This window comes from Hydra viridissima, unplaced genomic scaffold (assembly GCF_058129835.1).
Source record: "Hydra viridissima isolate aposymbiotic clone 2 unplaced genomic scaffold, HvirCarnegie_v1 scaffold_15, whole genome shotgun sequence".
NCBI classification, from domain to species: domain Eukaryota; kingdom Metazoa; phylum Cnidaria; class Hydrozoa; order Anthoathecata; family Hydridae; genus Hydra; species Hydra viridissima.
Genome location: NW_028324314.1, coordinates 3677268 through 3701439, shown reverse-complemented (window position 1 = coordinate 3701439; position 24172 = coordinate 3677268). Strand labels below are relative to the sequence as shown.

At 28.0% G+C, this 24172-nt stretch overlaps 2 protein-coding genes across 6 annotated transcripts in view; one reads left to right on the top strand and one right to left on the bottom strand.

The window, feature by feature from the left end:
• Window positions 1-24172, bottom strand: part of LOC145186465 (uncharacterized) — a 167846-nt gene that overhangs the window by 124528 nt on the left and 19146 nt on the right. The gene's annotated exons all lie outside the window — the stretch shown is intronic.
• The window catches only part of LOC145192899 (zinc finger ZZ-type and EF-hand domain-containing protein 1-like), a 60474-nt gene that overhangs the window by 31072 nt on the left and 5230 nt on the right, over window positions 1-24172 (top strand). For both annotated transcript variants that reach the window (XM_090073015.1, XM_090073016.1), the window contains exons 42-67: window positions 5131-5219; window positions 6905-7026; window positions 7208-7287; window positions 7431-7512; window positions 7636-7715; window positions 9880-9972; window positions 10231-10322; window positions 10415-10517; window positions 10681-10859; window positions 10977-11107; window positions 14395-14635; window positions 15043-15147; window positions 15341-15454; window positions 15642-15688; window positions 16257-16382; window positions 17318-17404; window positions 17544-18268; window positions 18393-18551; window positions 18639-18745; window positions 19352-19478; window positions 19595-19889; window positions 20044-20234; window positions 20417-20584; window positions 21038-21138; window positions 23081-23140; window positions 23299-23476. In XM_090073015.1, the coding sequence (XP_089929141.1) occupies window positions 5131-5219; window positions 6905-7026; window positions 7208-7287; window positions 7431-7512; window positions 7636-7715; window positions 9880-9972; window positions 10231-10322; window positions 10415-10517; window positions 10681-10859; window positions 10977-11107; window positions 14395-14635; window positions 15043-15147; window positions 15341-15454; window positions 15642-15688; window positions 16257-16382; window positions 17318-17404; window positions 17544-18268; window positions 18393-18551; window positions 18639-18745; window positions 19352-19478; window positions 19595-19889; window positions 20044-20234; window positions 20417-20584; window positions 21038-21138; window positions 23081-23140; window positions 23299-23476 (3882 nt within the window). The remainder of the gene's footprint in view (window positions 1-5130; window positions 5220-6904; window positions 7027-7207; window positions 7288-7430; window positions 7513-7635; window positions 7716-9879; window positions 9973-10230; window positions 10323-10414; window positions 10518-10680; window positions 10860-10976; window positions 11108-14394; window positions 14636-15042; window positions 15148-15340; window positions 15455-15641; window positions 15689-16256; window positions 16383-17317; window positions 17405-17543; window positions 18269-18392; window positions 18552-18638; window positions 18746-19351; window positions 19479-19594; window positions 19890-20043; window positions 20235-20416; window positions 20585-21037; window positions 21139-23080; window positions 23141-23298; window positions 23477-24172) is intronic.

Here is a 24172-nt window from a genome sequence, read left to right as displayed (position 1 = left end):
TTCTAAAAATGCTATAGCTGAAATTTGGTTACAACATCCAAGAAAGAAAATTTGATTTTAAGTTTGAAAATGTAAACATGATAAAAAGATATTTTCAAATATATATATATATATATATATATATATATATATATATATATATATATATATATATATATATATAAGATACAGCGAAGGATGACAACTTTGCGCTTTTATAACACTTAAAGATCACAAAGAGAATTTTGTAAATAACCCTAGCGTATGGTTAATAAATCCTGCAAAAAACGAGTTGGGAGAAATAAGCAAATCTATTTTGGACAAAATAAGCAATAATATAAGGGGCACGTTGAATCTAAATCAATGTAAAAACACGCAGAACATAATAGATTGGTTTAAAAGCATTCTGAATAAGAAGTTGCAGAAATTCGTAGTTTTTGATATTAACGATTTTTATCCAACAATTAGTGAAGAACTGTTGAGAATAGTGATGTCCTTTGCTGAGAAATTCGTTTGTATTACAGCTGAAGAAAAAAGAATAGTATACCACTCTAGAAAATCTCTTCTGTTTCATAGAAATGAGACATGGATGAAAAAAGGATGCCGTTTATTTGATGTAACAATGGGGGCATTTGACGGGGCTGAAGTTTGCGAATTAGTGGGGCTATTTCTGTTAGATAAGCTATCATCCGTTTATAATAAAAATTTTATAGGTATTTACAGAGACGATGGTTTGGTGGTTTTTGAAAATCTAAGTGGCCCAGAATTGGAAAAAGTCAAGAAAACAATCACAAAAATGCTTAAAGAATATGGATTAAACATTACCATTAAATGCAATCTTAAAATTGTTAACTACCTAGATATTACTTTGAACTTAAACGATTCTACTTACCAACCATATAGCAAGCCAGGGAATCAAATAAACTATATTCATAAGGAATCAAACCATCCTCCGAATATTATTAAGCAAATACCCATTTCATTGGAACGCAGATTATCAAGACTTTCATCCAGTGAGAAAATATTCGGCAAAGCGATTAAGTGTTATGAGGAGGCATTAAATAAAACAGGATATAGTCATAAATTAAAATATAACATTACTCCTAATAATACCAGAAAGAAGTATAATCGAAAACGTAATATTATATGGTTCAACCCACCATTTAGCAAAAATGTGATCACAAAAGTTGGCTAATCATTTCTTGATTTGGTAGACAAACATTTTCCATCTAAGCATATTTTGAACAAAATATTCAATAGAAACACTTTGAAAGTCAGTAACAGCTGCATGCCGAATTTAAAATCTATAATAAACTGGCATAACCAAAAAATCATCGAAGATATTGAAGATCAAAATAAGAAATCCTGCAATTGTATCAACAGGTTGCATTGTCCCCTAAATCAACTTTGCCTAACAGAAAACATACTTTACAAAGCTGTTATTTCTTCAGACCTTCCGAACTATTTAGATAAAATATATATTGGCCTAAGTGAACCACCTTTTAAATTACGTTATGCAAACCACATTAACTCATTCAATACTGTAAAATACAAAAACAACACCAAACTATCCAAGGAAGTGTGGCGCATAAAAGATAAAAACGGAAAAGCTTTTATTAAATGGAGTATAATCAGGAAATGCCAATCTTATCAACCAAGCACAAGAAGATGCGCTCTATGCTTAAATGAAAAAACTGAAATTGCCATCTATAGAGGCACAAATTTATTAAATAAAAAGCAAGAGCTGGTAAGTAAGTGTAGGCATATGAATAAATACATGCTTGCGTCATTTGACAGTAAAGACTAATTTGAAGCCATTAATAAGAACAATTCTTTTTTAACGACATTTTTAACGGTTTTTTCGTTTTTCTTTAATGTTCTCTTTTTGTAACGTTTTTTTCATTATGTATTTTGGCTGATGATTGCCGGCACGCGGGTATGAAACTTTAAGTACCAACAAAGTTGTCATCCTTCGCTGTATCTTCTATGTAATTGCTCTTACCAGCAGGCTATTGAGCACTCTCGAGTGAAGAAGTTTTTACTAATCATAAATATATATATATATATATATATATATATATATATATATATATATATATATATATATATATATATATATATATATATATATATATATATACATACTTTTTTTTCTTCAAAAGTTAGGGACAATCATATAATATTTCCCTGATTATGTAACACACAACATCTAAAAATATTAAAAATCACTTAGTGAAAAAGTTTTTTTTTATTAATATAAATTTAAAAAGTTTTTAAATGTGTTGTTTTTTTCTTAAACCACCCCCTTGTCAACAGGGAGAGGGTGTAAATAATATTTTATAGCTAATATCATAACCTGTTTAAACAATTCAGAATTTCTATGAAATACATTGATACATTGAGAGACAAGTAATGTAATAAGAGATAAGTAATGATTATTTACTAACTTTTAACTAAAAATAAATAACCCCTTGTTTACTTTTCTGACACCCTGACCCCCATCTTAATTTGTCACATGTGGCCTATAAATAGTGCTCATCTGATTGTAGAAATTGACAGATGAGATGGGTGCACACTTGATTCAATAATAGTATTTTTGATTAGATAATGTCCACCCATCATTTTTGCTTCCTTGTGTTAATTGCTTATATAAAAGGCTTTGTCTTTGCTGCAGTTTATCATTCTTAATTTTTTAAAATACCTACTTATCAAGGAAGTCATGCTAATAAAAGGAAAGCTGTTTGCTGTCTGTGCCTCAAAAAAGTTTTAAGAAAGATGACAGTTTTATCAAAAAGCACTCTTCAGACAGTTTTAAAAAAAACTTTGACTTTGAGGATGCCAGAGTTCCTTTAGCAATTAGTGAGTCATGTAAAGTTGCACTTGGAAAATTTTCTAAAGGTGAAAAGGCCCATCTTCCCTTAATTTTTTGATTTCACATCAATATCTCTTTTCAACATTGACTAGAATAACCATAACCTGTGAGTGTTTAACCTGCAGAATTTCAAGGGTGAAGAACAACCATTCTCATCTTCTCGCTGCATATTCCCAACAGGAGAAATCCTAAAAGAAAGAATTGTAGTGAAAAGGTGTGCAACATGCTTTTCTGTGGTTCACAGATAAGAGCCCCATCAGTGCACAAAGGCAACTCTTTGTAAAAATTTGTTTGAAATTGTTGGAATGGGGTTGGATTGCATATGAAAGAATTGTTTCTAATGTGATTGCAAATGCATCTTCTTCACTTCAAGAAACCATTAGACTTCATCATGAACAGGAAAAAATACTTCCAGTAGTTCAAGGTATTTACAATTGAATTTTTTAGCAATAATGTTATTTAAAGGCACACACTGTATGATTATGTAAATTCAGTCCTATTGTATGTCAACTTTAAGTTATATTAATAGCAATAAGGTTAGAAACAAAGGAAAGTTAATGTTTTGGATTGCATCCAATTAACATTTTTCAATCTCTTGTAACTTCCAAATCTTTAAGAATTTCATCGTCTAGTCTCATACTTAGTGTTTATTTTTATTAATATGATAAAACTCTTTTCCTTTATAATTTAGATTCATCAAAATCTATAAAAGTTTCAAGCTCAAGTCCTCAGTGCTTAAAACATGATCCTCAGTGCTTAAAATGTGGCTCAAGTACAGGTCAATACTGGCCTATCAAACAAAGGCATGAAGAGCCTTGCATCTACTTTAAACCATGTCTTGGATCAATGTGTTGTTGAGAAAAACTTTCATGCCAACTTTGTTGCACTTGGTCAACAAGACTTTCAGAAGACTTTGTGATCTCCAACGTTTCTTTTCCCACAGATCGAGAAACTTTTAGCCAAAACAGTGGTTAGTTGTCTGAAAGATTTTCTTCAAAGAGTCACTTAAATTAAGTATAAGCAAAGACCACATTGTGAAGTTTGGTATTGATGGTGAAGGTGGTTTTTTGAAAGTCTGCATTATTAATCTTCAGCTAAAAACAGCTGTTGACCTTCAAAACATCTAAGGCCACTGGAGTCAAAGAGTAACTCCTTTTTGCAGTTTGATTGGATCTTCCTGAAAACTATGAGAGTGTTGAAAAGATTTTTGACTTTAGCTGCTGCAATTTTGAAATCCTGGAGGTGCATATAATTATATCCTAAAAGGGTTTTTTCTGGTTTTTACTTCATCCTAGGTACCAGTTTCTGATGCATGTGGCCTAACAGCCTGAAAGAATAATAATCCTAGGATCCACCCATAATTGAATTGTTAATTTTAATGAATCAACAGATTGTCCAACTACATTTATCAAAAGGCTTTCCTTATTTTTTTAAAACACAAAATCTTTTGCTTTTAAACGCTTTTAAATAAGTATTTTTCTACATCAAGTCCCTCTTATACTTATGCTTAAGCAGCAATCAGTTGCCAATCTAAACTATGTGACCTGGATCATTTGAGTGATTTGAAATTTTAACCTTAAAACTTGTCTCTAAAAAAGAGATAATCCCACTGATTCTGCAGCAATCGTTACAGCAACAACAACCTCTGCAACCCATAAACATTTAAGTTTAAGTATGCTAGTTACCTTTAATGTTGCAGCATTTGTAACATATTCTCTTATCAATTTTCTTCTTTTGCATTCATCCTTAAATTTAAAAATATAACTTTGTAAAAACTTTAAAGCGTTACCTTTGTATAAGGAAAAAATTAATACAATTGATTAACAACCATGCACTGTAAGTAATAAGTTGGATCATACAAGTAATAAGTATAATTTTTCTTGGGAGTAGTAAATAAGCTACACATTGGACTCCTTAACTTCTTTATTACTTAATCTTTTTACAAACCCTATAAGATAAAATTTTGAGATTATAAGTTTCCAAAGAACATAAGCAAACATAATTGTTGATTATGCATTAATTTATACTTTTAAAGAGAGATCCAATTCTCTTCTTTACTAGGATAGAGTGCTTAGAAAGAGGCTTGTGGTGAAATAGTAATGAATTAGTGTGACTTTAAGACTAAAAAAATTGACTTTGTTCCAACTAATCATATTTCACAATAGAAAAAAACATGCTTTTACTAATTTTAAGGAAATTACCACATTTATATGTCCTATTTATCTAATAACAGTTTTATTATTATATACTTTTAATCTAATATTTTCTTTTCTGTTTAGCAAAATAATCCATCAGATTGTGAAGTTAACACCTTTTTGAATTCAGTTGCAACAAACAGTTCACCTCAAGCAGAAGAGTTTATTTCAAGGTTGATTTAACTGGCTTCTAAAACTGTTTTCAGATTGAGTGCCCCTGTGAGGAAGGCACTCAGTCATTTTTTTGATTTTTTGATCACACTCAAAGCAATATTTATAATGGGTGTAGGATGTTTTTCAATACTTTTTTTTTTTTTTTTGCAATATCACATAATTGCAATAAATAAATAAATTTATTACTATTTCATGTAGTATATACACTTGTATTAAATAATATGCATTAGTATGCATTCATATTACCTCATTTACTAATTAGTTGATTAAAGATCTTCAAGAGCTGACTTTTTTCCCAATGTAAGAAAGGGAAAAAAGCTCCAGAAATCACAAAATTATTAACAAATAAAGTTTATTGCTCAACTATATTTTACTGAATTGTCATTTATCAACAATCTGAGTCATTGCATGCAATTTAAAAAAACAGATGATTCTGTAATAAATGAACAAAGAGATTAATTAATTCAGTCAAAAATTGCCTGAAATCCAAAAATCATTGAAAAAGTTCAAGAACCATGGCACAAGACTTTGGCAATTGAGTTATTCAGCGATAGAACTATTTGATAACTGCTAAAAGATTTATGTAAATATCCATACAAAAAAAGTTTGAGTTCTAAGTTCACTTAACTTCAGATCATAAAGAAAAAAGAAACTCAAATTGCATCTGGATGAGAAAGAACCTGAATTGAGAAAAAGTTGAAAAAACAATGTTTTACAGATAAAAAGATATTCACGTTAGATGGCTACTATAATCCACAAAATGATATTATTTGGGCTGATGATTGACAAAATGCAAATGAAATGGGTGGCGTGTTCAAAGAAGAGAAATACCCTAGAAGTGTATTGGTTGCTATGGAATGTGGAATGGCCTCAAAAAGCCTTTCTTTTTTAATAAGAACCAATAGCAATGCTCAGCTATACAAACACAGCTTTGCAAACAGCTTTGGTGTCATCAGTTACATGACTTCAATCAACCAATCAGAGAGGTGCAGACAAACATACCTTTTTGGACTCTATATACATGGTTTTTGCATCTGGATAAATGCTAACAGCTTAATGCAGAGAAGTATATTGATGTTTTAAATTTTCATAAGAGAGGAGATAACTGGTTTTTCAATGATTGGACGTTTTAACAAGATAGTGCAAGTCCGCATACAAGTGATTTGGCTTAAAGTTAGTGCAAATATAACTTCAAATCCTATATACCTAAAGAAAATTGGCCTCCAAAACACACAAATTGAATCTAATGGACTATTCAGTACCAAACAAAATCTCTTAGAATGTCAATTACCAGAAAGTAACAATATGAGAAAATTTGATCAAGGAAATTAAAAAAGCAATTAAAAAAAATCAATGAAAATAATATCAGGGAAGTAATTGACACTTTTCTGTTTTGAGTCTATTCAATAGAAAAAACAATAGAGATATTATTATTAATAACCATAGTTAACTATTATTTAATAAAGTCATGTATTAAATAAATATTATTTTAAATATATATGTTTGTTCTTTTTTTAATATTATATTATTTAAATGTTGGAAAACATATGCTGCACCTGATAGATTCTGCTTGGAGTCAATTTGAATTTGTCATTATAGTATCTAATGTAATACAAAACAACAAAAATTCCAAATGCAGATACAGCTATTTAAAGCTTAATCAATTTTATTGATTTTTAATTAGGTGCAAACTGCAGTCAAATTCACTAAATTTAGGAGGAGGAGAGCTAATTGATTCTACAGTAAATGCTGTATTTGCTGCTCTCATTTGGCACACTCAAGAACTACGTGAAAAGCTTTCAGCTAGTAAGTGTGTTACTGTTTGTTTGGTCTTCTTTTTCCTTTCTGTAGGTTTAGCCAAAATAATCATGACTTTCTTCTGAATTGTTTAAGTTCTTTTTTGTTCTCTTGAGTTTATTATTCTATTATTCAAGTTTAGCAATCTTTGTTAAAAACTTTATGCAGTCATTTTTTGTATTGCTTTTAGTTATTGAGAATGCTTCTGCAGATTTGCCATCATGTTTTGTGGCAGCCTATACATTAGCAGAAAGCATCAGAAGACCTCTTGTAAGCTGCCAAATTATATTGAATTAAGAATGTTTTGTAATATTCCTTTCTGCATACTTACAAAAAATCTTCTTGCAATAAAATTTTCAAACAAAACTTTTTACATTTCTTTGTATTAATAAATCAGCTTTATATCTATTCAGCTATTAAAACGGCAAAATTATGTTATTCAAGAGGAGCAACTAACAAATAATGGAGGCCAGAAAATTGATCTTGATACGCCTGGTATGGGTTGTTTTTTTAATCATTTGAAACAATTATATTGAATAAATAATTTACCTATATGAAATACTCAAGTTTAATATAAGTAAAATGTGAAGTAATTCATTTCAATTTTTCTTTCCTTAGTAATTAGCTGTCGTGAGAAAGCATTATTCTTGCTCAAGTTTGCTGGTCTATCAAAGTTTCTTAGTAGAAAGCAAGTGAAGGTACTAAAAAATATCATAGCATGCCCAGCTCTTTAGAATTCTTATTAAATTTCTATAAAGTCATGGCATTCACTGGGAATCATATAGAACTTCTGCAAGATTTATATAGAGTTTATATATAGTTTTTATCGCTATAGAACTCTTTATCCTTAGTATATATCTTATATTATTTTTCATGTAATATGTATGCTAGGATTGAGCTTTTACAAGGTGTAAATTAACAGGTAAAATTTACAGGTAATTATGTAGTTATTAAGGAATTTGCTAGTAATTAAAATATTTAATTACTTAAAGTTAGTAAAAAGTAATTAAAATTAGTTTTAAAAAAAATTCCATTCTTTCCAAGTAATAAATTTTGACCAAAGCATTGCCTATTGTAAAAAATATAAAAAAAAAGCTTCAATTTTTCATTTTTCAATACAAATGGACCTTTATGGAGCACAGCATTGAACAGTTCATCACTCTTTCTTGATTAAGTTTTTGTAGAAAATGGGTGATCAGAGTAAATACTTATGGGACGAATGTTTTCAAAAGGATTGGCAAACTGTTCAGATTGGCAGCTCTTTTGCTTGTTGTTTCAAAGACCAGGATTTTATTTAACAGAGCCTTAAACTTTTTTTTGAATTATATCTTTGCTTCATTGCTGAATGTTGGATGGGCTTGTGTTGAAGAGAAAATTTTTCTTTGTTTTCTTTAAATCTGTTATCAGTTTCCATGTGATCTAAGAGTTTTTTTTTGTAGGGAACTTTTTTTGTAACAAGCCTAAATAGGAAGGGTTTAGCAATTTTTTTGATGGCATGTTGAAAATATTTTGTTATAACATCTGAATTCTTGTCACTTTTTTCAATGTCATTGTTGGGAGAAATTTTCCTCATTAGGATTTTTCCTTTTTAATTTTCAAAATATTGGCCATGTTTACAAAGCCAATGAACTCTGAGTATAACAATCTTCATTGAAGCTCCATCAGTGACAAAACAAAAAACACAATCAGCTAAGTTTAGTCCAATTTTTTCCATTTTTTCTGAGTTGATCTTTCTGCTCATTTTTTACACTAGCAAAATAGTTTAACTGCTGAATTGCTTACTTGTGGTTTTTAAAAAGTTTATTTTTGCAACTGCTGACTGGATGAATGTGCTTTTTTTTAAAGCTTTAAAGCTAAATCCATCCAGAGCGTCTTAAAAGATAATTAGTATTTGGTGGTGCTTTTATTTCATGGGTTTTAGAATGTAATGTTAATTAATTTTTTATTTTATGTTCTCAATCAAGGTACTTACTACACTCCTTTTGTAGATTCTGTGAATTGAAAATTCTTTTTGTAATCTTACTTATTCTTTCAGACCGATCTTTTTCATAATGTTTCCAGACATTTGATAATTTTTTCAAACTAGTCAGAAGAGCAATAAATAAAACTTTTTTTTTCTGATTTTGTTGTTTGTGACTAAGTTATCACTTTAGCAAATAGTAGAAAATCATTTAAAAATTACACAAAGCATCATTCCATTTATAATTAAATAAATTTAAAAACTTTGTAAAATAAGTTTTTTGTGAAAGTTGCTTTTTAACTAAAGTAGCCAAGAAAAATGCTCTTTACATTAAAAAAAAATGGTCTCCTTATTTAAAGAATTTAAATTCTATTTATAATTATGAAACTAAATAAACAATATAAAAATACTATACAGTTTTTTAATTTAATGGAGATGTTTTAATAAGATTGATGGAATGAAGCAGCAATAGCATTCTTGTTGAAGTGCTCTATCTGGAAATCATGTTTAATTAACAATTGGTGATTTCATCATTTGGCAACTTGAGGCAGCAAATTGTTTTGAGAAAAATAGAAAAATGTTAAAACAGTTTTTTACTCACCATAATGTTATTTACTCAGACATCATCAGCAAAATATTTTTATTATGGTTGAAAAAATAAGATCAAAATATGAATATTTATGATAAATATGAATATTTATGATATTGTAAATTGTGAAAAATTGTGTTCTTGTTGAAAATTTTGCATAGTTTTTCTAAATTTTACTAACTTACCATCAAAGATTACTGGTAAATGATAACAAAGGTTTATCAGTAAATTGGTAAAATCACAACCCCTTATACATGCCAAAGTTTTTTTACAAAAGTTTCAGTTGAAAAAATTTACTTTTTCTTTTTTTTAGCTAGCCCAACATAATTCAGAGCGCAAGCAATCTATCATAAATCGTAGTTCAAAATCAATTATTAAGCATGAGCCTGTGGAATTTAAGCGCAGTGTAATAATCTTTTTTGTAACTTTTTTTATGAAATTTTTTCTTTGCCTTTTTCATTTTTTAAATAATTTATGTATTATATGCAATTTATGTATTATCTTTTACATGTGTTATTTTTTATATGCACTATTTTTTAATATGCATTATTTTTTATATGTATTAAGTTTTAAAAATTATCAAGAAGTAATTTAAGCAATAACAACAAGTTTTTGAAGATGATTTTTTTATTAATTCAATTTTTTAAAAAACTTTGTTTTTTAGAATTCAGTATACCATGAAGATAGCCATGAAAAGTATCCTTCATTTCAAATGGTCTTAGACTTTGTGACTAATTCTACAGTGTCTCATAAGAAGTGATTATTTTTTTAAATTTTTCTTATTTTGATTCTTTATGAAGTACATTTCACAATGATCATTTTTAATGTGAAGTTATGACTTTTTTTAGAATTCATGATTTATTAAAGCACAGATCAAAGTATGCAACTACAATTGCTAACATATATTTGTTTGCATCAAATCTTCTTTCTTACAGTGAAAAGAAAATCCAGGTTTGTTTACTCAACTGTACTAAATTTTACTTAGATGTAGAGACAGAAATAATTTTTCCATTTGGTTCTTACATCCTATTGTAATAATTAACTAGATCTTGTGAGAGTATTACATGAATGCATATATAGATTAATATCTGATAATAAATATTTGTTAATTTAGTTTCCAACAATTTTGTTCTTGCAAAACCTACTTTCGTTTCAAGATCATCTTCCATTACATTACTCTAATTTCTTGAATGGTTGCGGTCTGGAAAAAGAAAACAGTGTTCGCAAAGCTTTTTATTCATTTATACACTGTTTAGTCAATATAGTCTTTTCCGCAATAAACAAACCTCAAGAGTAAGTCTACTTGCTTGTTAAATTTATTGTATTGGCTGATTTGTAAATTTATTTATAATAGTTTTATTTGATTGGCTGACTAAAATTTTTGCTGAATTAACTTTTTTTGTCATTTAGAATGTCATCAACAAATTTTAAATATATGCTAAGTTATCTTCTGCATTTGTTGGATGTTGAATGGAAGCCATATGATTTTGAATTTATATCATGCATAAAACTTCCACACCTTTTGGCCTTAACTTTAGCAGGTACAGTTTTCATTTGTTATGAAGATCGGAGCCATATTTTAATACTTGTTTCATAATTAGAAAAATTGTTAGTTTAAAGGTTTTTTCATCTTTTTTTAAATCAAAGTTAAAACTAGGTGATGTACAGTGGTGTAAAAATAAGTAAATACATGACTTATACATTCTAAAAAAATGCGTTTTATAGTCAGTAATTGACAAATGTTGATGATTTTACTTTTCATGCATTATTTAGTATTATACATTTAATTTGATTATATCACAGACACTTTTATCATAAAAAAATCATTGCATAAGAAATCTTTAACCAAATTTAAATAATGTAATTGAGCATTTTTGTGAAGTTAAAGAATCTTCAGCTTGGTTTGAACCAGTGAAGTTAAAAACCGTAATTTAAACGTCAATATTACATTTTAATACTTCCCCAATCAATATTATATCATAATTTTTAAAAAAAATTATTCAGTTTTCTTTGGTTTTTCTCATCTAAATAATAGTTTCTTAAAAAGTAGAGAGAAGTTATTGGAAAAAAACTTAAAATAAAATCTTTATATACAAAAGACTTAAAAGATTGACAATCTAAAAAAAATATTTTTTTCCTTAACTTTTTTTAAAATTTTGCATGAAGCCTTTTGGCCATGCTATTGTTATTATTGTTGCTGTTGGTCAATTTTTGGCATGTTGATACTGGAATAAAGTAACATGTTGTTTTTACATCCTCCCACATATCCATGGTAGTGTGCAAGTTTAGAAACAAAAATTTTTTTTCAGTTTTTAAAGCATAACTTTTCAAACCTTTTCAAATTAGCTGAAATTTTTATCAAATGTTCTTTATAACAATTCAATTCATAATACAAAAATTATAATTTAAAGCAGTTAATTAAAATTTAACTTTTTTTTAAAAAGGCTTCTGTGTAAAAGTTTAGAAACAGTCGCGCATACCCTGCAATTTTATCAAGATTTTGTGAGTAAAAGCATAAATAAAGGCCAAAGTATTTGTGAAATTTAATAATTTAACAATACTTTAAAATATTTTAAAAGCAGTAAAGTATAACTAATTGTTGAAATAATTGTGAAATTTTATAATACAAGTACTTCATGATATTTCAAGGGAGAGGCTAAGGAAGTTTCAATTGAAATTTTAAAAGCTGTGGAAAAAAATGTTTCACAAGTCTTAAATTAGAAGACCTAAAGTTACAATTGAAAAGGTCATGAACATCATGAAGAATTTTATGCTGCCGCATACAAAGAATAAAAAGACTCACAAATGGACCTTATAACAAGATAATGATCCAAAGCTTCTGCTAGATCTGTTAAGGACTATTTGAAATAAAAAAAAAATCAAAATTTTCTTGAATGGCCCTCACAGAGCCCAATTCTCAATCCTCATGAGCATCTTTAGGAGTACATTAACCTCCAATTAGTTGGTAGAAAACCAACCAACAAAGACCATATATTTGCTTTAGTTAAAGAATGTTGGTCAACATTCATCAAGATGTTCTCATTAATTTAGTTGACTTGATGCCTCATTTCTGTGATGCTTTGAAGGCAAATGGATATTGCAGCAAATACTAACTGTTTTATTGAAAAAATGACAAATTAACAATTTTTGAAATAAATTTTCAGCAAAGTTCAGTTGTTTTTAAACTTATGCACCGAAGCCTTTTCAAATAAAAATTGAATTTTAATAAACCATTAATTTATAATTTTTTGGTTTGTATTATGAATTAAATTGATATAAAGAACATTTGGCAAAAATGTCAGCTGATTTGAGAAAGTTTGTGAAAAGTTATACTTTAAAAACTGGAAAAAATTTTGTGTTTCTAAACTTTTGCATACTACTTTAAGTTTTTACAAAGCTTTTGTTTGCTACGTCCTCTTTAACAATTTTTTATGAAATTTCTATAAGAATTTAAATCTAAGGATTTTGCCAGCCTATCCAATTGTTACTTATATCATTCTTATACCATTATGTTGAATTCATCACTTAGTTTTAGAAGCCGTATGCTTAAGGTTCTTATCTTGCTTACCTATGTCTAAAGCAAAAGTATATAATCCTCAGCATATAGAAGCATTTTTTCTTCAAGTGTGTTGATATAAATATCAGCTGTCATAAAACCTGTTATAAAGTGAATAGAACCAACACTAGATGACAAGAAACATCCCCATGGCATAATGCTTCCACAAAATAGTGCTATTAATTTTTCTTCTTAAGTTTATGAAGTATTTTTGCAACTAAAATATACAAATAAATTTTATATAAAGTGATATTTTTACACTGAATGGAATAAATGCTTAAAATGTGTTGTATCATTAACTTTATTTTCATTACAATTACCCTAATTTACAAAATTATTTTTCAAAGTCTAGCCACAACAAAAACAAATATGCATAAGAGGAAAAATGGTAAATGAATTTCAAAACAACTTCAATAATGATGCTGGAAATTATTAACTAAATATATTGCTTTTTACTTAACATCAATTGCTTCACCTTTGTTTTTTTATTTCTTCTATTTCTACCTGTTTCATTTTAATTTTATTAAGTTTCAAATAGTTTTAATTGGAGTCTTGTATCAACCAGTTTTCATAGATTTTCTTAATTTTTTGACTTTCCTTCTTTCACTGAATCATCCATTATTTTTTCAAAGTTTTGCTATACAGTTGAGATCCTGAGACAAGCCACTCAATTACATGTTTTGTGAATTCATCACCAAACCATTAATTAGTTTGAAATTATGTGTTATCTCATTGGAATTCTATTACGATGGGCATTCTATCTTCTTAATATGGTAGCATTACATTTTTCAATATGTGATTGTAGTCAAAACTATACATAATTTTTTTTATGCAATATATTTGGGATCTATACCATACTAGGAGATACTTCTTCAAGCTTTAATACTACCACTTCCATATTTCAGAGTTTTTATTAATATATTTTAAGTCAATTGGTTTGTTAATGGGAAGGCAAGCATAAGACGTTTTCCCCTTATTCAGTGGGCTTATCTCTATGTTTATGAGCTAATTTATAAATCACATATTCTTGTTAACATGTATAATCTAATCCAGATGTCTTGTAGAACTATTTTCTTATACCTAGATTGAAAAAAGTGTTTATGTGAATGAAAATAAAAATCTATATAGATTGTGTTTAATAGAAATTTTCTTGACAACCATTACAAGTATTTACTGTAAATTGTTTAAACTTGAAATTATATTATTACCTTGTTCTATACTGTACATAAAATGATCTAAATGTTGTTATAAGAAAATATTTTTCATTGGAAGGCACTTCACCTCTTAAAACGAACTGCTATGAAGAAAAAGCTGAATTAGCAATGTATGAGCGTCATAAAAAGTTCAAAACAGAAGCTAATAGCATGGGAATTAAAAAATGGAATGAGCAGGTACTTGCAAATGCATCACCAGAACTACAACTTGATATGCATTTATTTATTGCTCGTTATTCATCAGTATTGGAAGTAATGGTCAATTGTGATGGGTGCAGTAAAGAAGTCCAAGGAAGAAGGTACTGTTTATTCAGCAGTCTAATATTTTATTTTTGTGTGTTTAAATCGTGCTGAACTACGAGTGTAAAAATTTTTTGTGGCATTTTTTTGAATGATCAGTTTGGTTTAAACTGCAAAATAACAGTTGGTTTGTGTTATTAAGAATTTTTGCCTCTTTAAACTTTGTAAAAGTTTAAAGAGGCAAAAATTCTTAATAACACAAACTCTGTAAATAATTCAAAACACTTTTTATAATTTTTAAATCTTTTTAGTAAAGTCAGCATTAATTTTAAATCTGCATAATGTAATGTAATATGTGCTAATCTTATCTCATTTTGTTTGCCAAATGTTTGTGTTTTTTTTTTTTATAACACACAAATAGTCAGTATATTTAAATGTTTTAAATGTTTTACATATGCTTGCTTAGGTATCGCTGTCTTGTTTGTACTGATTTGGACTTGTGTGCAGATTGCTATTCTAGTAATGTGAAAGTGCATGACCATACTGACCAACATGAACTCATAGATCTTACGTAATGGTTTTATTGTTAATCTGGAGTTAAAGTTGCTGTAGTATTTCTTTCAAATAATTTTATTTCAAATATTTTGTTATCTTTTATGCAATATATTAGTTACAGGCCTAATGCATTATTCAGTATGGAATACTTGCAACAATAACATCAATATTAACAATAGAAACACAAGTATTTCTTTGTTTATATTTAGGTATACATGCAATAGCTGTAATGCTTTTATAATTGAAACAAGAATACATTGTGATGATTGTAAAGACTTTGATTTATGTTTGGGATGTTACCGTTCTGAAGTTTATCCTAAAGGGTGCATGGTTTTTTATCGTTAATTTTTTCATTTACATGAAATTAAATGTGCTGAGAAAAGTTTACATAAGTTTCTTTTTAAAGCTTAAAATCTGAAGTTTTAAAAATTTTTTTACCAGTTAGTAAGCAGCCTATTAATTTAAAATATCTTCTTAATATATATTTTTCCTTTTTTTTAATTTCTTTAGTCACCACAGCTCTCATAAAGTTACTATATCTCGTCTTGTTCCTGGAGGTATTTTTTAGTATATATTTTTTAAAAACTTAATAAAATTTCTTTGAATTATATCAATTATTTTATTCAAGAAATTCTTTTTGTTTTCAATATTGTATTTAAAAAGATTATAAACAAGAGTTGCCTTTTAGTATTTGTTATTTCCTGCAGAATGTAAGCAAAAAATAACAGTATAATTACAAGACTTGAATAATTATCAAATATTTCTAATCTCATATTTAAGAAATTTATTTTACAAAATTACAGTTAACAAGTTTAAGCACACTTTAAAATTCCTCATAGAAACCAAATGCTTATCAATTAATAAAACTTTTTTGAAACAACTGTATTTAATACATTTGATTGTGTAACTACAAAGTATCTTGTTTTACACAGCAAAAAGGTGTTGTGACCAAAAAGTTTTTGTGACTGAAATGGAATCTTTGAAAATAACCACCACATAAGTAATATGAATTAATAACCAACCTACAAATAGCATAAATACTGTTAGCATAAAGTTTTAAGAGTTGTTGCAAATTTTTTTTATCTTTTATCTAAAATGTGTTTAACTTTTGCTTCTTATTTATAGGATTATTTCCAACGAAAGCTTCAACAACAGTTTTATTGGGAGCATACATCCATCATCAATCTTGGCTTCAGTTTTCATCTTTAGCGCTCAATCTGTCTGAGTGCTTACAAAAAAGAAAATGGGAAGGTGAGCATTTAGGAAACTGAAATGTTTACCACATTTCTTTCTTCTGTAGTTAAAAGTTATCAATTTTAAAGTGAAAAATTTTTAGAAAAATTTTAAAATTGCGTAGTGCATAAAAATAATTTATTTAAATTTCCAGTTATATTTTGCCATTATTTAATTTATGCTAATAACTTATACTATGTTATTTAATTGTATTTTGTTTTTACTTTTTTTTTCAAAGCTGTGTGAAAAAAAAATTTAAAAAATGTGTGAAATAAAGAACACTAAATGATTTATTTGTGGATATATATGTTTTTCTTTGAAAATGAAATTATTGCAATTTTCTTTCAGCTTTTTTTTTTTGTTTTTTGTTTTTTTTTTTTTGTTACTGTTTTTTCTCTCCAAAAAGGGCATTTTATTTCCAGTGTAAAGTACTCAAGTATTCTCAACATATCTCTTAAAGAAGACTACTAAATGAAAACTTTTGGCTTTAGTTTCAGCTAAAACTGAAACCTAAAATTATGTTTTGGCAACTTTCTATTTGTTTGGTTTTGGCCAAATTTTTGCCTTCAGTTACAGTTTAACTGAACCGAAATTTCAGTTATTTTAGATTCAACTGAAATTTTGATCTTGTTCATTTACTAAAGAAGACCCAATAGATTTTGTTTCATCATCAAACTTGATTTACATTCATCAATTAGAACATAAATTGTAATAACAGATCTCATCTTACAAGAATAGTAAGAGATAAAGTCATCTTCTGTCTCAGTGTTTTTGTTTTTACTTGCAATAATTTAATTTTTCTGGAATCTTTGGTAGATTTTGATTGCTGCTGGAGTCTTTGGTGCTTCATGATTGGGTTAATCAAACAAAATAAAAAGAAATTACTTAAATTTTTTGCTAGAAATTTTTTTGTTAATGAAGTAATTATTATCTTTTTCTTAAAAAATTTTCAGGTATTGAGTCAGTTTACATAAAGTATGCTGCATCTTTATTCTCTGCATGTTTACAAAAGCTTGTTAGTTGCATTGAATCACCCACTGGTATTTTTCTTATGTCATTTTTAAAAATTTTAGAATAAGGCTTCTTTCTAATGCAAATTTATTTATTTTTATTGTTATTATTATTTATTTCTTAGCTTAACATTTCAGTTTGAAATAATCTTTTTTATTTCATTGTTAGGCTTTACGATAGCTGAGCATTATGAATCATCTGAAAGTGAAGAGGTTGTTCTCAACATTACAAGCAATTCATTTGCAACTAATTACCATTTACAAAAAGCATCTTTGCTTTCAGTAGAAAATAATGTATCGCTTGCTAATCATGAGCAAGACATTAAAAATGGTCACTCCAATTCATATTTTGCTATACACAATGGTGTTATTGATGAGCTTCCCCCACCCCTAGAAGAAGATGAAGATGATAAACTTAATAAAAGTAAAGGTTCAGAGAGTCTTGAAGACAATATTTCTTCTCAGTTTCCTCTCATTTCTTTTGATAATATAGATTCATCAAAGTTCCAACAAGAAGCTACTAACATTGACAACAACTCTGATTTGACATCAGCAAATAACTCCAAATTAGAAGTTGCTGTTTTAGAAACAATTCAAAATGATCATTTTCCTCTCGAAAGTGAGAGTCAAACTCTTGATATTCAAAACAATATCAAAATAACAGAGAATAATGTGGAAAATAGCATTTTTTCTAATACAGAACAATCTATGAGTTTACCAAATGATACTACTGAGTCGAATTCTGTAGTTGTTAACAAATCAATTGATAGTTCTTCTCTTATCGGGGTCGAACCAAATTCTTCTGATGATATAAAAAAGAATGAAGATAGTAAATCTGATATAATTGAAAAAATTCTATGCTTAATAGGAGCAGTTTTGCCAATTAATAGAAATGTAAGAAAACTTGAAGTTAATTTGTATGCTTATCATTTTAAGTCCAAAAAAGAAAAAATTTGTATGCTTATCATTTTAAGTCCCAAAAAGGTTTCCTGATTCTTAATCTTATCTGTTTGTTTAGCCTTTAGATTTAACTAATTTTGTGGGTTTCCCAACTTTTGTATCAAAAAAACTTATTCCAACCCTATTTAAACTTATTGAAGATCAATCTTCTGGAATAAGGCTACACACAATTGCTCTTGGGGTTCTTACAAAAACATTGAGATGCTTTCAACCAGAGGTACTTATAGTTTTCTAATTGTATAACTAATTAACTGATAATGGTTGTGTTAAAAAATTTTAATAAAAATTGTGTTGCAATTTTTAGGCTGTAGATGCTGGTTTAGCAGCAGCAAAAAATCTACAAATAACACCTTTAGCAGGAGAAATTACAGTAATTCATTTATTTGAAATAGGAGCCCAGTGTTTAAAAAAGTAATTTTCTTTCTAGTTTTTAAGGTCTATTGCATTTTTCATGTTAATTTAATTATTTTCTGTTGTTATTAATGTCTTTTGTTTTTTTTATAAATATACAAAACATGCACTCATTTTATTGATACTATGAATACACACATCTTATTGATACTATGAATACTTGTACTATAACCTATCTGCCAAAAAACCATACTAAAATCTGCCAAAAAATTCATGAAAACTTTTAGCTGCAGAAATCTCTTTAGTTTAGGAAAAGTTTTAAAAGTTACAAAGATTTTGTTATGCAATTCTAAAATTTATAATATTAGTTTTATTGTTTTTGATAAATTTAATGAAATATTCAGTGAATTAATGAATCATTATGTGGATAATTGAGTTCAATATAATTTTTAGAAACCTTGATTTTTTCTGGATTCTTTTATTTAAAGATTATTTCACAAATTTTTTTTACTGACTTCTTTTCAAGTTTTACTTGTAGCTTTTTTGTATAGATTTCTTTTTCTGTTAATGTTCTTGTAGCTTTATTTCTTTTTTTTCACTCTGTAATTTTATATCTTTTTATTTATCATGCAAATTTACAGCTTTTCTTTTAATTTCCATTTATAGTGCAGATTTAGATGCAGCTGCTGGGGTTGAATCTGCTTTGCGTAGTTTGTTATCAAATCACAACTGGAATAGTAGTATAACAAAGCAAGCTAATTCTATTCTCTCTCAATTAGGTCAAAATTCTGATGTAAGTATTGAAATTAGGGTTATCAGTTTTAATAAAAAATTATTATCGATTCTTGTTAGATCCAATTTTATTTGCAGACTAGATTTTAAAGGTTAATTTATTAGTTTATTTTTTAGGAACCTTCATTAATTGCTTTGTTCACTCTGATGTTTGTTGCCGGGTTTCCAGATATATTCAGGGTTGGTTCTTTTGCATTGGTAAAAGAACCAGGAAGTGATGTCAAACAAGTCTGCATTCTAGAATACCAAGTTGAAAAAATGATGGTTAACACAGTAAACTTTAAAACACGCAAGACAGCAATGGTGAAAGAATCTGTTATTGAACTTCAAGCAAACACTGTCCAAATCCTTGACAGGGAGCTACTACCCTCCCTTTTAGCTTTCGTGAAAGAAAGTTTATTAGTAAACTATGGCATGTTCTTTTTTTAATGTATTTTGTTCACTTATATTGTGCTTTTTTACATATTGTTATTTATTTATTTACTTTGTTTTATCATAATATATACTAGTAAAGTTTAATATTTATAATTTTGCTATATTTAGTTGTTAATTATTACTTTTTTTAGGAGCTTCACTTGCTATTGAAAGTAAATGGGCTTTAGGATTAGTTTTCAAATCTTTATTGAATTCACTTATTGCTGGGGTAGATAAAGACACTCTTATGTTAATTATTGAGAGTGGAATTGTTCCTTTTGCTGTTAATCTTGCATGCCAGGGAACTGGATTTAATAAACAATGGTTGCTTAGAGACTTGGAGGTAAACAAGTTTTTGCTTATATTTTTATAACCTTAGTTTCAGAAACAAAAATTGATGTTGATTTAACATATTTAACATATCATGTTACTTGAATAGAGTTATACTTCAAATGTGTTTCTTAACATATTTTGTATGGGTGATTTACTCTTATTTAGCTATATTACATTTTCTCTTTTTTACAGGTTTTGACTTGGAAGTTATACAAATCTAATGAAATCTCTGATAAAAAACAAGATGTAGAGAGCACATCTAATGAAGTCTCTGATAAAAAACGAGATACAACTGATAAAGTAAAAATCCCAACTTCCCCTCTCGATGGTTTAGATGAAGATACAAAACTTTCTTTTAAGGTAAAGTTTACTGAACTATATTGTGTATACATTTTAAAAATGCAACAAATAAATAGTTTATTAAATGTAAAAAGTAAAACCCATGTTTGAAGTTCAATGAATACAACTAATTACATTCTTAATGAAAATGCAACATGCAAACTTGTTTATCAACATCCAAACTTGTTTATTAACATCCAGAGTTTCTTTTTAATGACTCATTTACAGTTCAAACTGTTTTAAGCTACTCATAGCTATTATAATACATAGTTTTAAATTGTTCATATTATTTAACTTGTTGAATACTTCATGAAGCTTTATCAGTATTTTTTGAATTATAATTCTTCAAGTTACTTTCATCATTGATTTTTATTTTGTTGTTGTTGTCTTCTTTACAATTATTTTAATTCTTTATATTAATGTTAATTGTTAACATTAAAATTTATAACTTATGTTTTCTTTTTTGAATGGTAGTCAATGCACGAAGCACTAAACTATTCCTACCCCATCCTTAGAGCAATGTATGATTTTTACAATCAAGATAGAGAAAAACTTTTAGATGAAGTCCAAAGAAGGTTTGTTTTGAATCTTTATATAATATGCATATATACAATACTGTGAGAATATTTTTAAACTTTATTACAAATTTTTTTCATTCATTGGTGCTTGATTTAAGTAGCAAACATTTAAGTGAGCTATTACTGTTTATTTGTTTACTCAGGACTATTAGCAGGCCTTATTTTTAATTTCAGTTTTTTGGTTTTGAAACCTTATGTTAACACACTTTTAAATATGATAATGTGTGTTTTCTTTTTGAAGAATTGTAGGAAGATCTGTTTCTTTTAGGAAGTCAATAGATAGCACATTTTAGGATATTTATTTTGCAATTTTGTTTGTGGGTTCATTTGTCTTGGCTATCAATTTTGTTATTCATCTTGTCACCAAACATTACTCTTCGCAGATTCAAACTAAAACTTGATTTGCAGACATGCACATCTCAGTCTAACGTGTCTATAATACTAATTATATTACTTGTATAGAGGTGGCTGGTTTTAGTTAATTTACTGGTTTTTATTTTTTCTGAATATCATAAAGTAAAAGAACAATTGCACCTTATGCATCTGCATTAAGCAAGGAACCTTCATTTGAAATGACCTTCGAATTTGATATTGTGACATCCTCAAAAATTAATATTTGTCTACAGAAGTTGTTAATTAATTTCTCCCCTTACTTAAAAATTGTATGCATTAAACTCTTTAACTATAATTGATTTTAAAAAAGCCAAAAAATGCCAAAAGAAATTGTGTAGCTCAACATCTTCCACATCTTCCGTGGAGAGGCTTTTCATCATGAGCGCTGGCCACGAAGGGTGCGATGGAGTTATGGCCGATGGATTTGTATGTGGTATTGTGGCAGATGTCGACATTTGACAGAAACCAAACAAAGGCAGGTCTTGCCGGGGGTCAGAGTCGAACGCAGCAACTCACGCTCATGAAAAATTTTACCCAATTTAGAACACCGCTCTACCGAAAGAGCTACATGTTTTGTATTAAATATACCATCTCAAATTATTTAAATTTAACTTTTACCACTTAAATTATACTAGTTGAAACCGTTTTTATGCAATCTGATTGGTTATAACATAAAGCTTTCAATCTCAAACTGGTAAGTCTTAGAAACATAGTTCCGAACAATAATAAAAACAAAAACAGCGTTTCCATTAAGTCAAATAGTTTATTAGTAGCAGAAGATTGGCCAGTGCTGGATCGACACCCACTCAACCTTTCAGCTTCGAGTTCAGGCATCACATCTTCTGGATTTTCAATTTTTACTGCTGACCTATTTTCAATGTACTGTACCCATTTTCATTAAGAGGTGAACTATAACTGATAATTGTGTCATCAACACAATGAAGCTCCAGTTTTTGACCAGCTGTTGCAGAGTACTATTTAAAGTTTCAATCGTTTTGCAGTTTTGTTTTTTGTTTTCTCATTTTTTAACTTAAAAGGTACTTTACTATAATCAAAGCAAAGCTGACCACTGGCTTTTTTTAATAACTGAGTAGAACAGTAAATTACATTCAATTTATCATCATTACTTTGACATCTTTAAATTATGGTACATTCCCTGGCCCCATTTATTTTAGGGCATGGACTTAATACTTATATTGTTTTGATACTTATATTATTGTACTTATATTGAACTAGTCATTTTATATAACTTAGAACTATTTTGCAAAACCTTTTTACCATTTTTTTCACTATCATGTCTCTTACTTAAAGCCTTGTATTAAGACAGTGTTTGCTTTTTGCCCCTCCCCCACCTGAAAGGCCTATAACTAGTCTCTTTCATTGAATTTTTGTGGTTAATAGTTAGTAAATCTATATATCAACTTTCATTTTTTGTTTGTTGCTGTTGTTATTCCTCTCATTAATGTCAAACATCAAACATCTATTTATGTTAATACTTTATGAGAAATAAAATATTATTTTGTACATTTTTTATGACTATTTTTAGCTTTGATGATAGTGGGAATCCATCGGTATCAGAAGAGATTTTGGAGCTGTCAAAGAAATGGTGATTTTGTGTTTTAACTTTATTATTTCCTCAAGTAATTGACCAATCAAAATAAATGCCACTCAAACTATTGACCTTCAAGAAGTTTTTTTTTTTTTTTTTTTAAATTTAGATAAAAATATTTAAATTCTAATTTTGTGTCATTCATGTTCATATAGGGAGCCTAATGCAGAACCTGCTAAGAGTGAAAATGTGGTATTGGATTCTGTACTTGATCTTGGAATTCTAAAATTTCAACCAGAAAAAGTTGAAGTAAAAGGCTTGCAAGCAAAACCTGAGTCTTTTGACAATCCAAATAAATTAATTGCAACTTTAACAGAAGAAGAAATCAATGTGGTATGCATATTTATATATTTTTTTTTTCTGTGAATTATTGGAGATCACTCAGTTTAGGATGATAATACTAGTAGCAATAAGCAATTGTTTTATATAAGAAACTTTTTTTATTATCTTGTTGCATGATATTTAAAGTGTTAAATACCAAAAAGATTTCTGCAAATTTTCTAAAAATAAAACTGTATGCCAATGAACTTCGTGTTGTCAACTAGTTGATTAATGTATTAATTGAAATGTTTGTTATGACCAACCACACATATCAGAGAAATGCCACTATTTTGAAAATAAAATTCAAGTAGCATTCATTCTACTTATTAAATAGTTATCCATCTGCTCCTTTAAGTTTTAATAGGATTTAAGATGGCCATCGTAATTGTTGTTGGTCTTCCTGAACAATTGTGATTTTTTATGTATATATGTATACACATATAAATGCTCATACAAATCAGTAATTAATTTTCAACCACTTTTCCCCATTAAAAGCAGTACTGGACAAGTCTTTTTTTCTTTACTTTTACATGGTTTAAAGATGAGCAAGTTATAGATGAGCAAGTTATAGATGAGCAAGTTATAGATGAGCAAGTTATAGAATCGGAGAGTAACAGTCTCAAAAAGAAAAGAAAAAAATTTTTTTGATGTTTTGTTTGTCTTTTTTTAAATAATTCAGTAGTGCTATGCATTTACATACTTATTTCT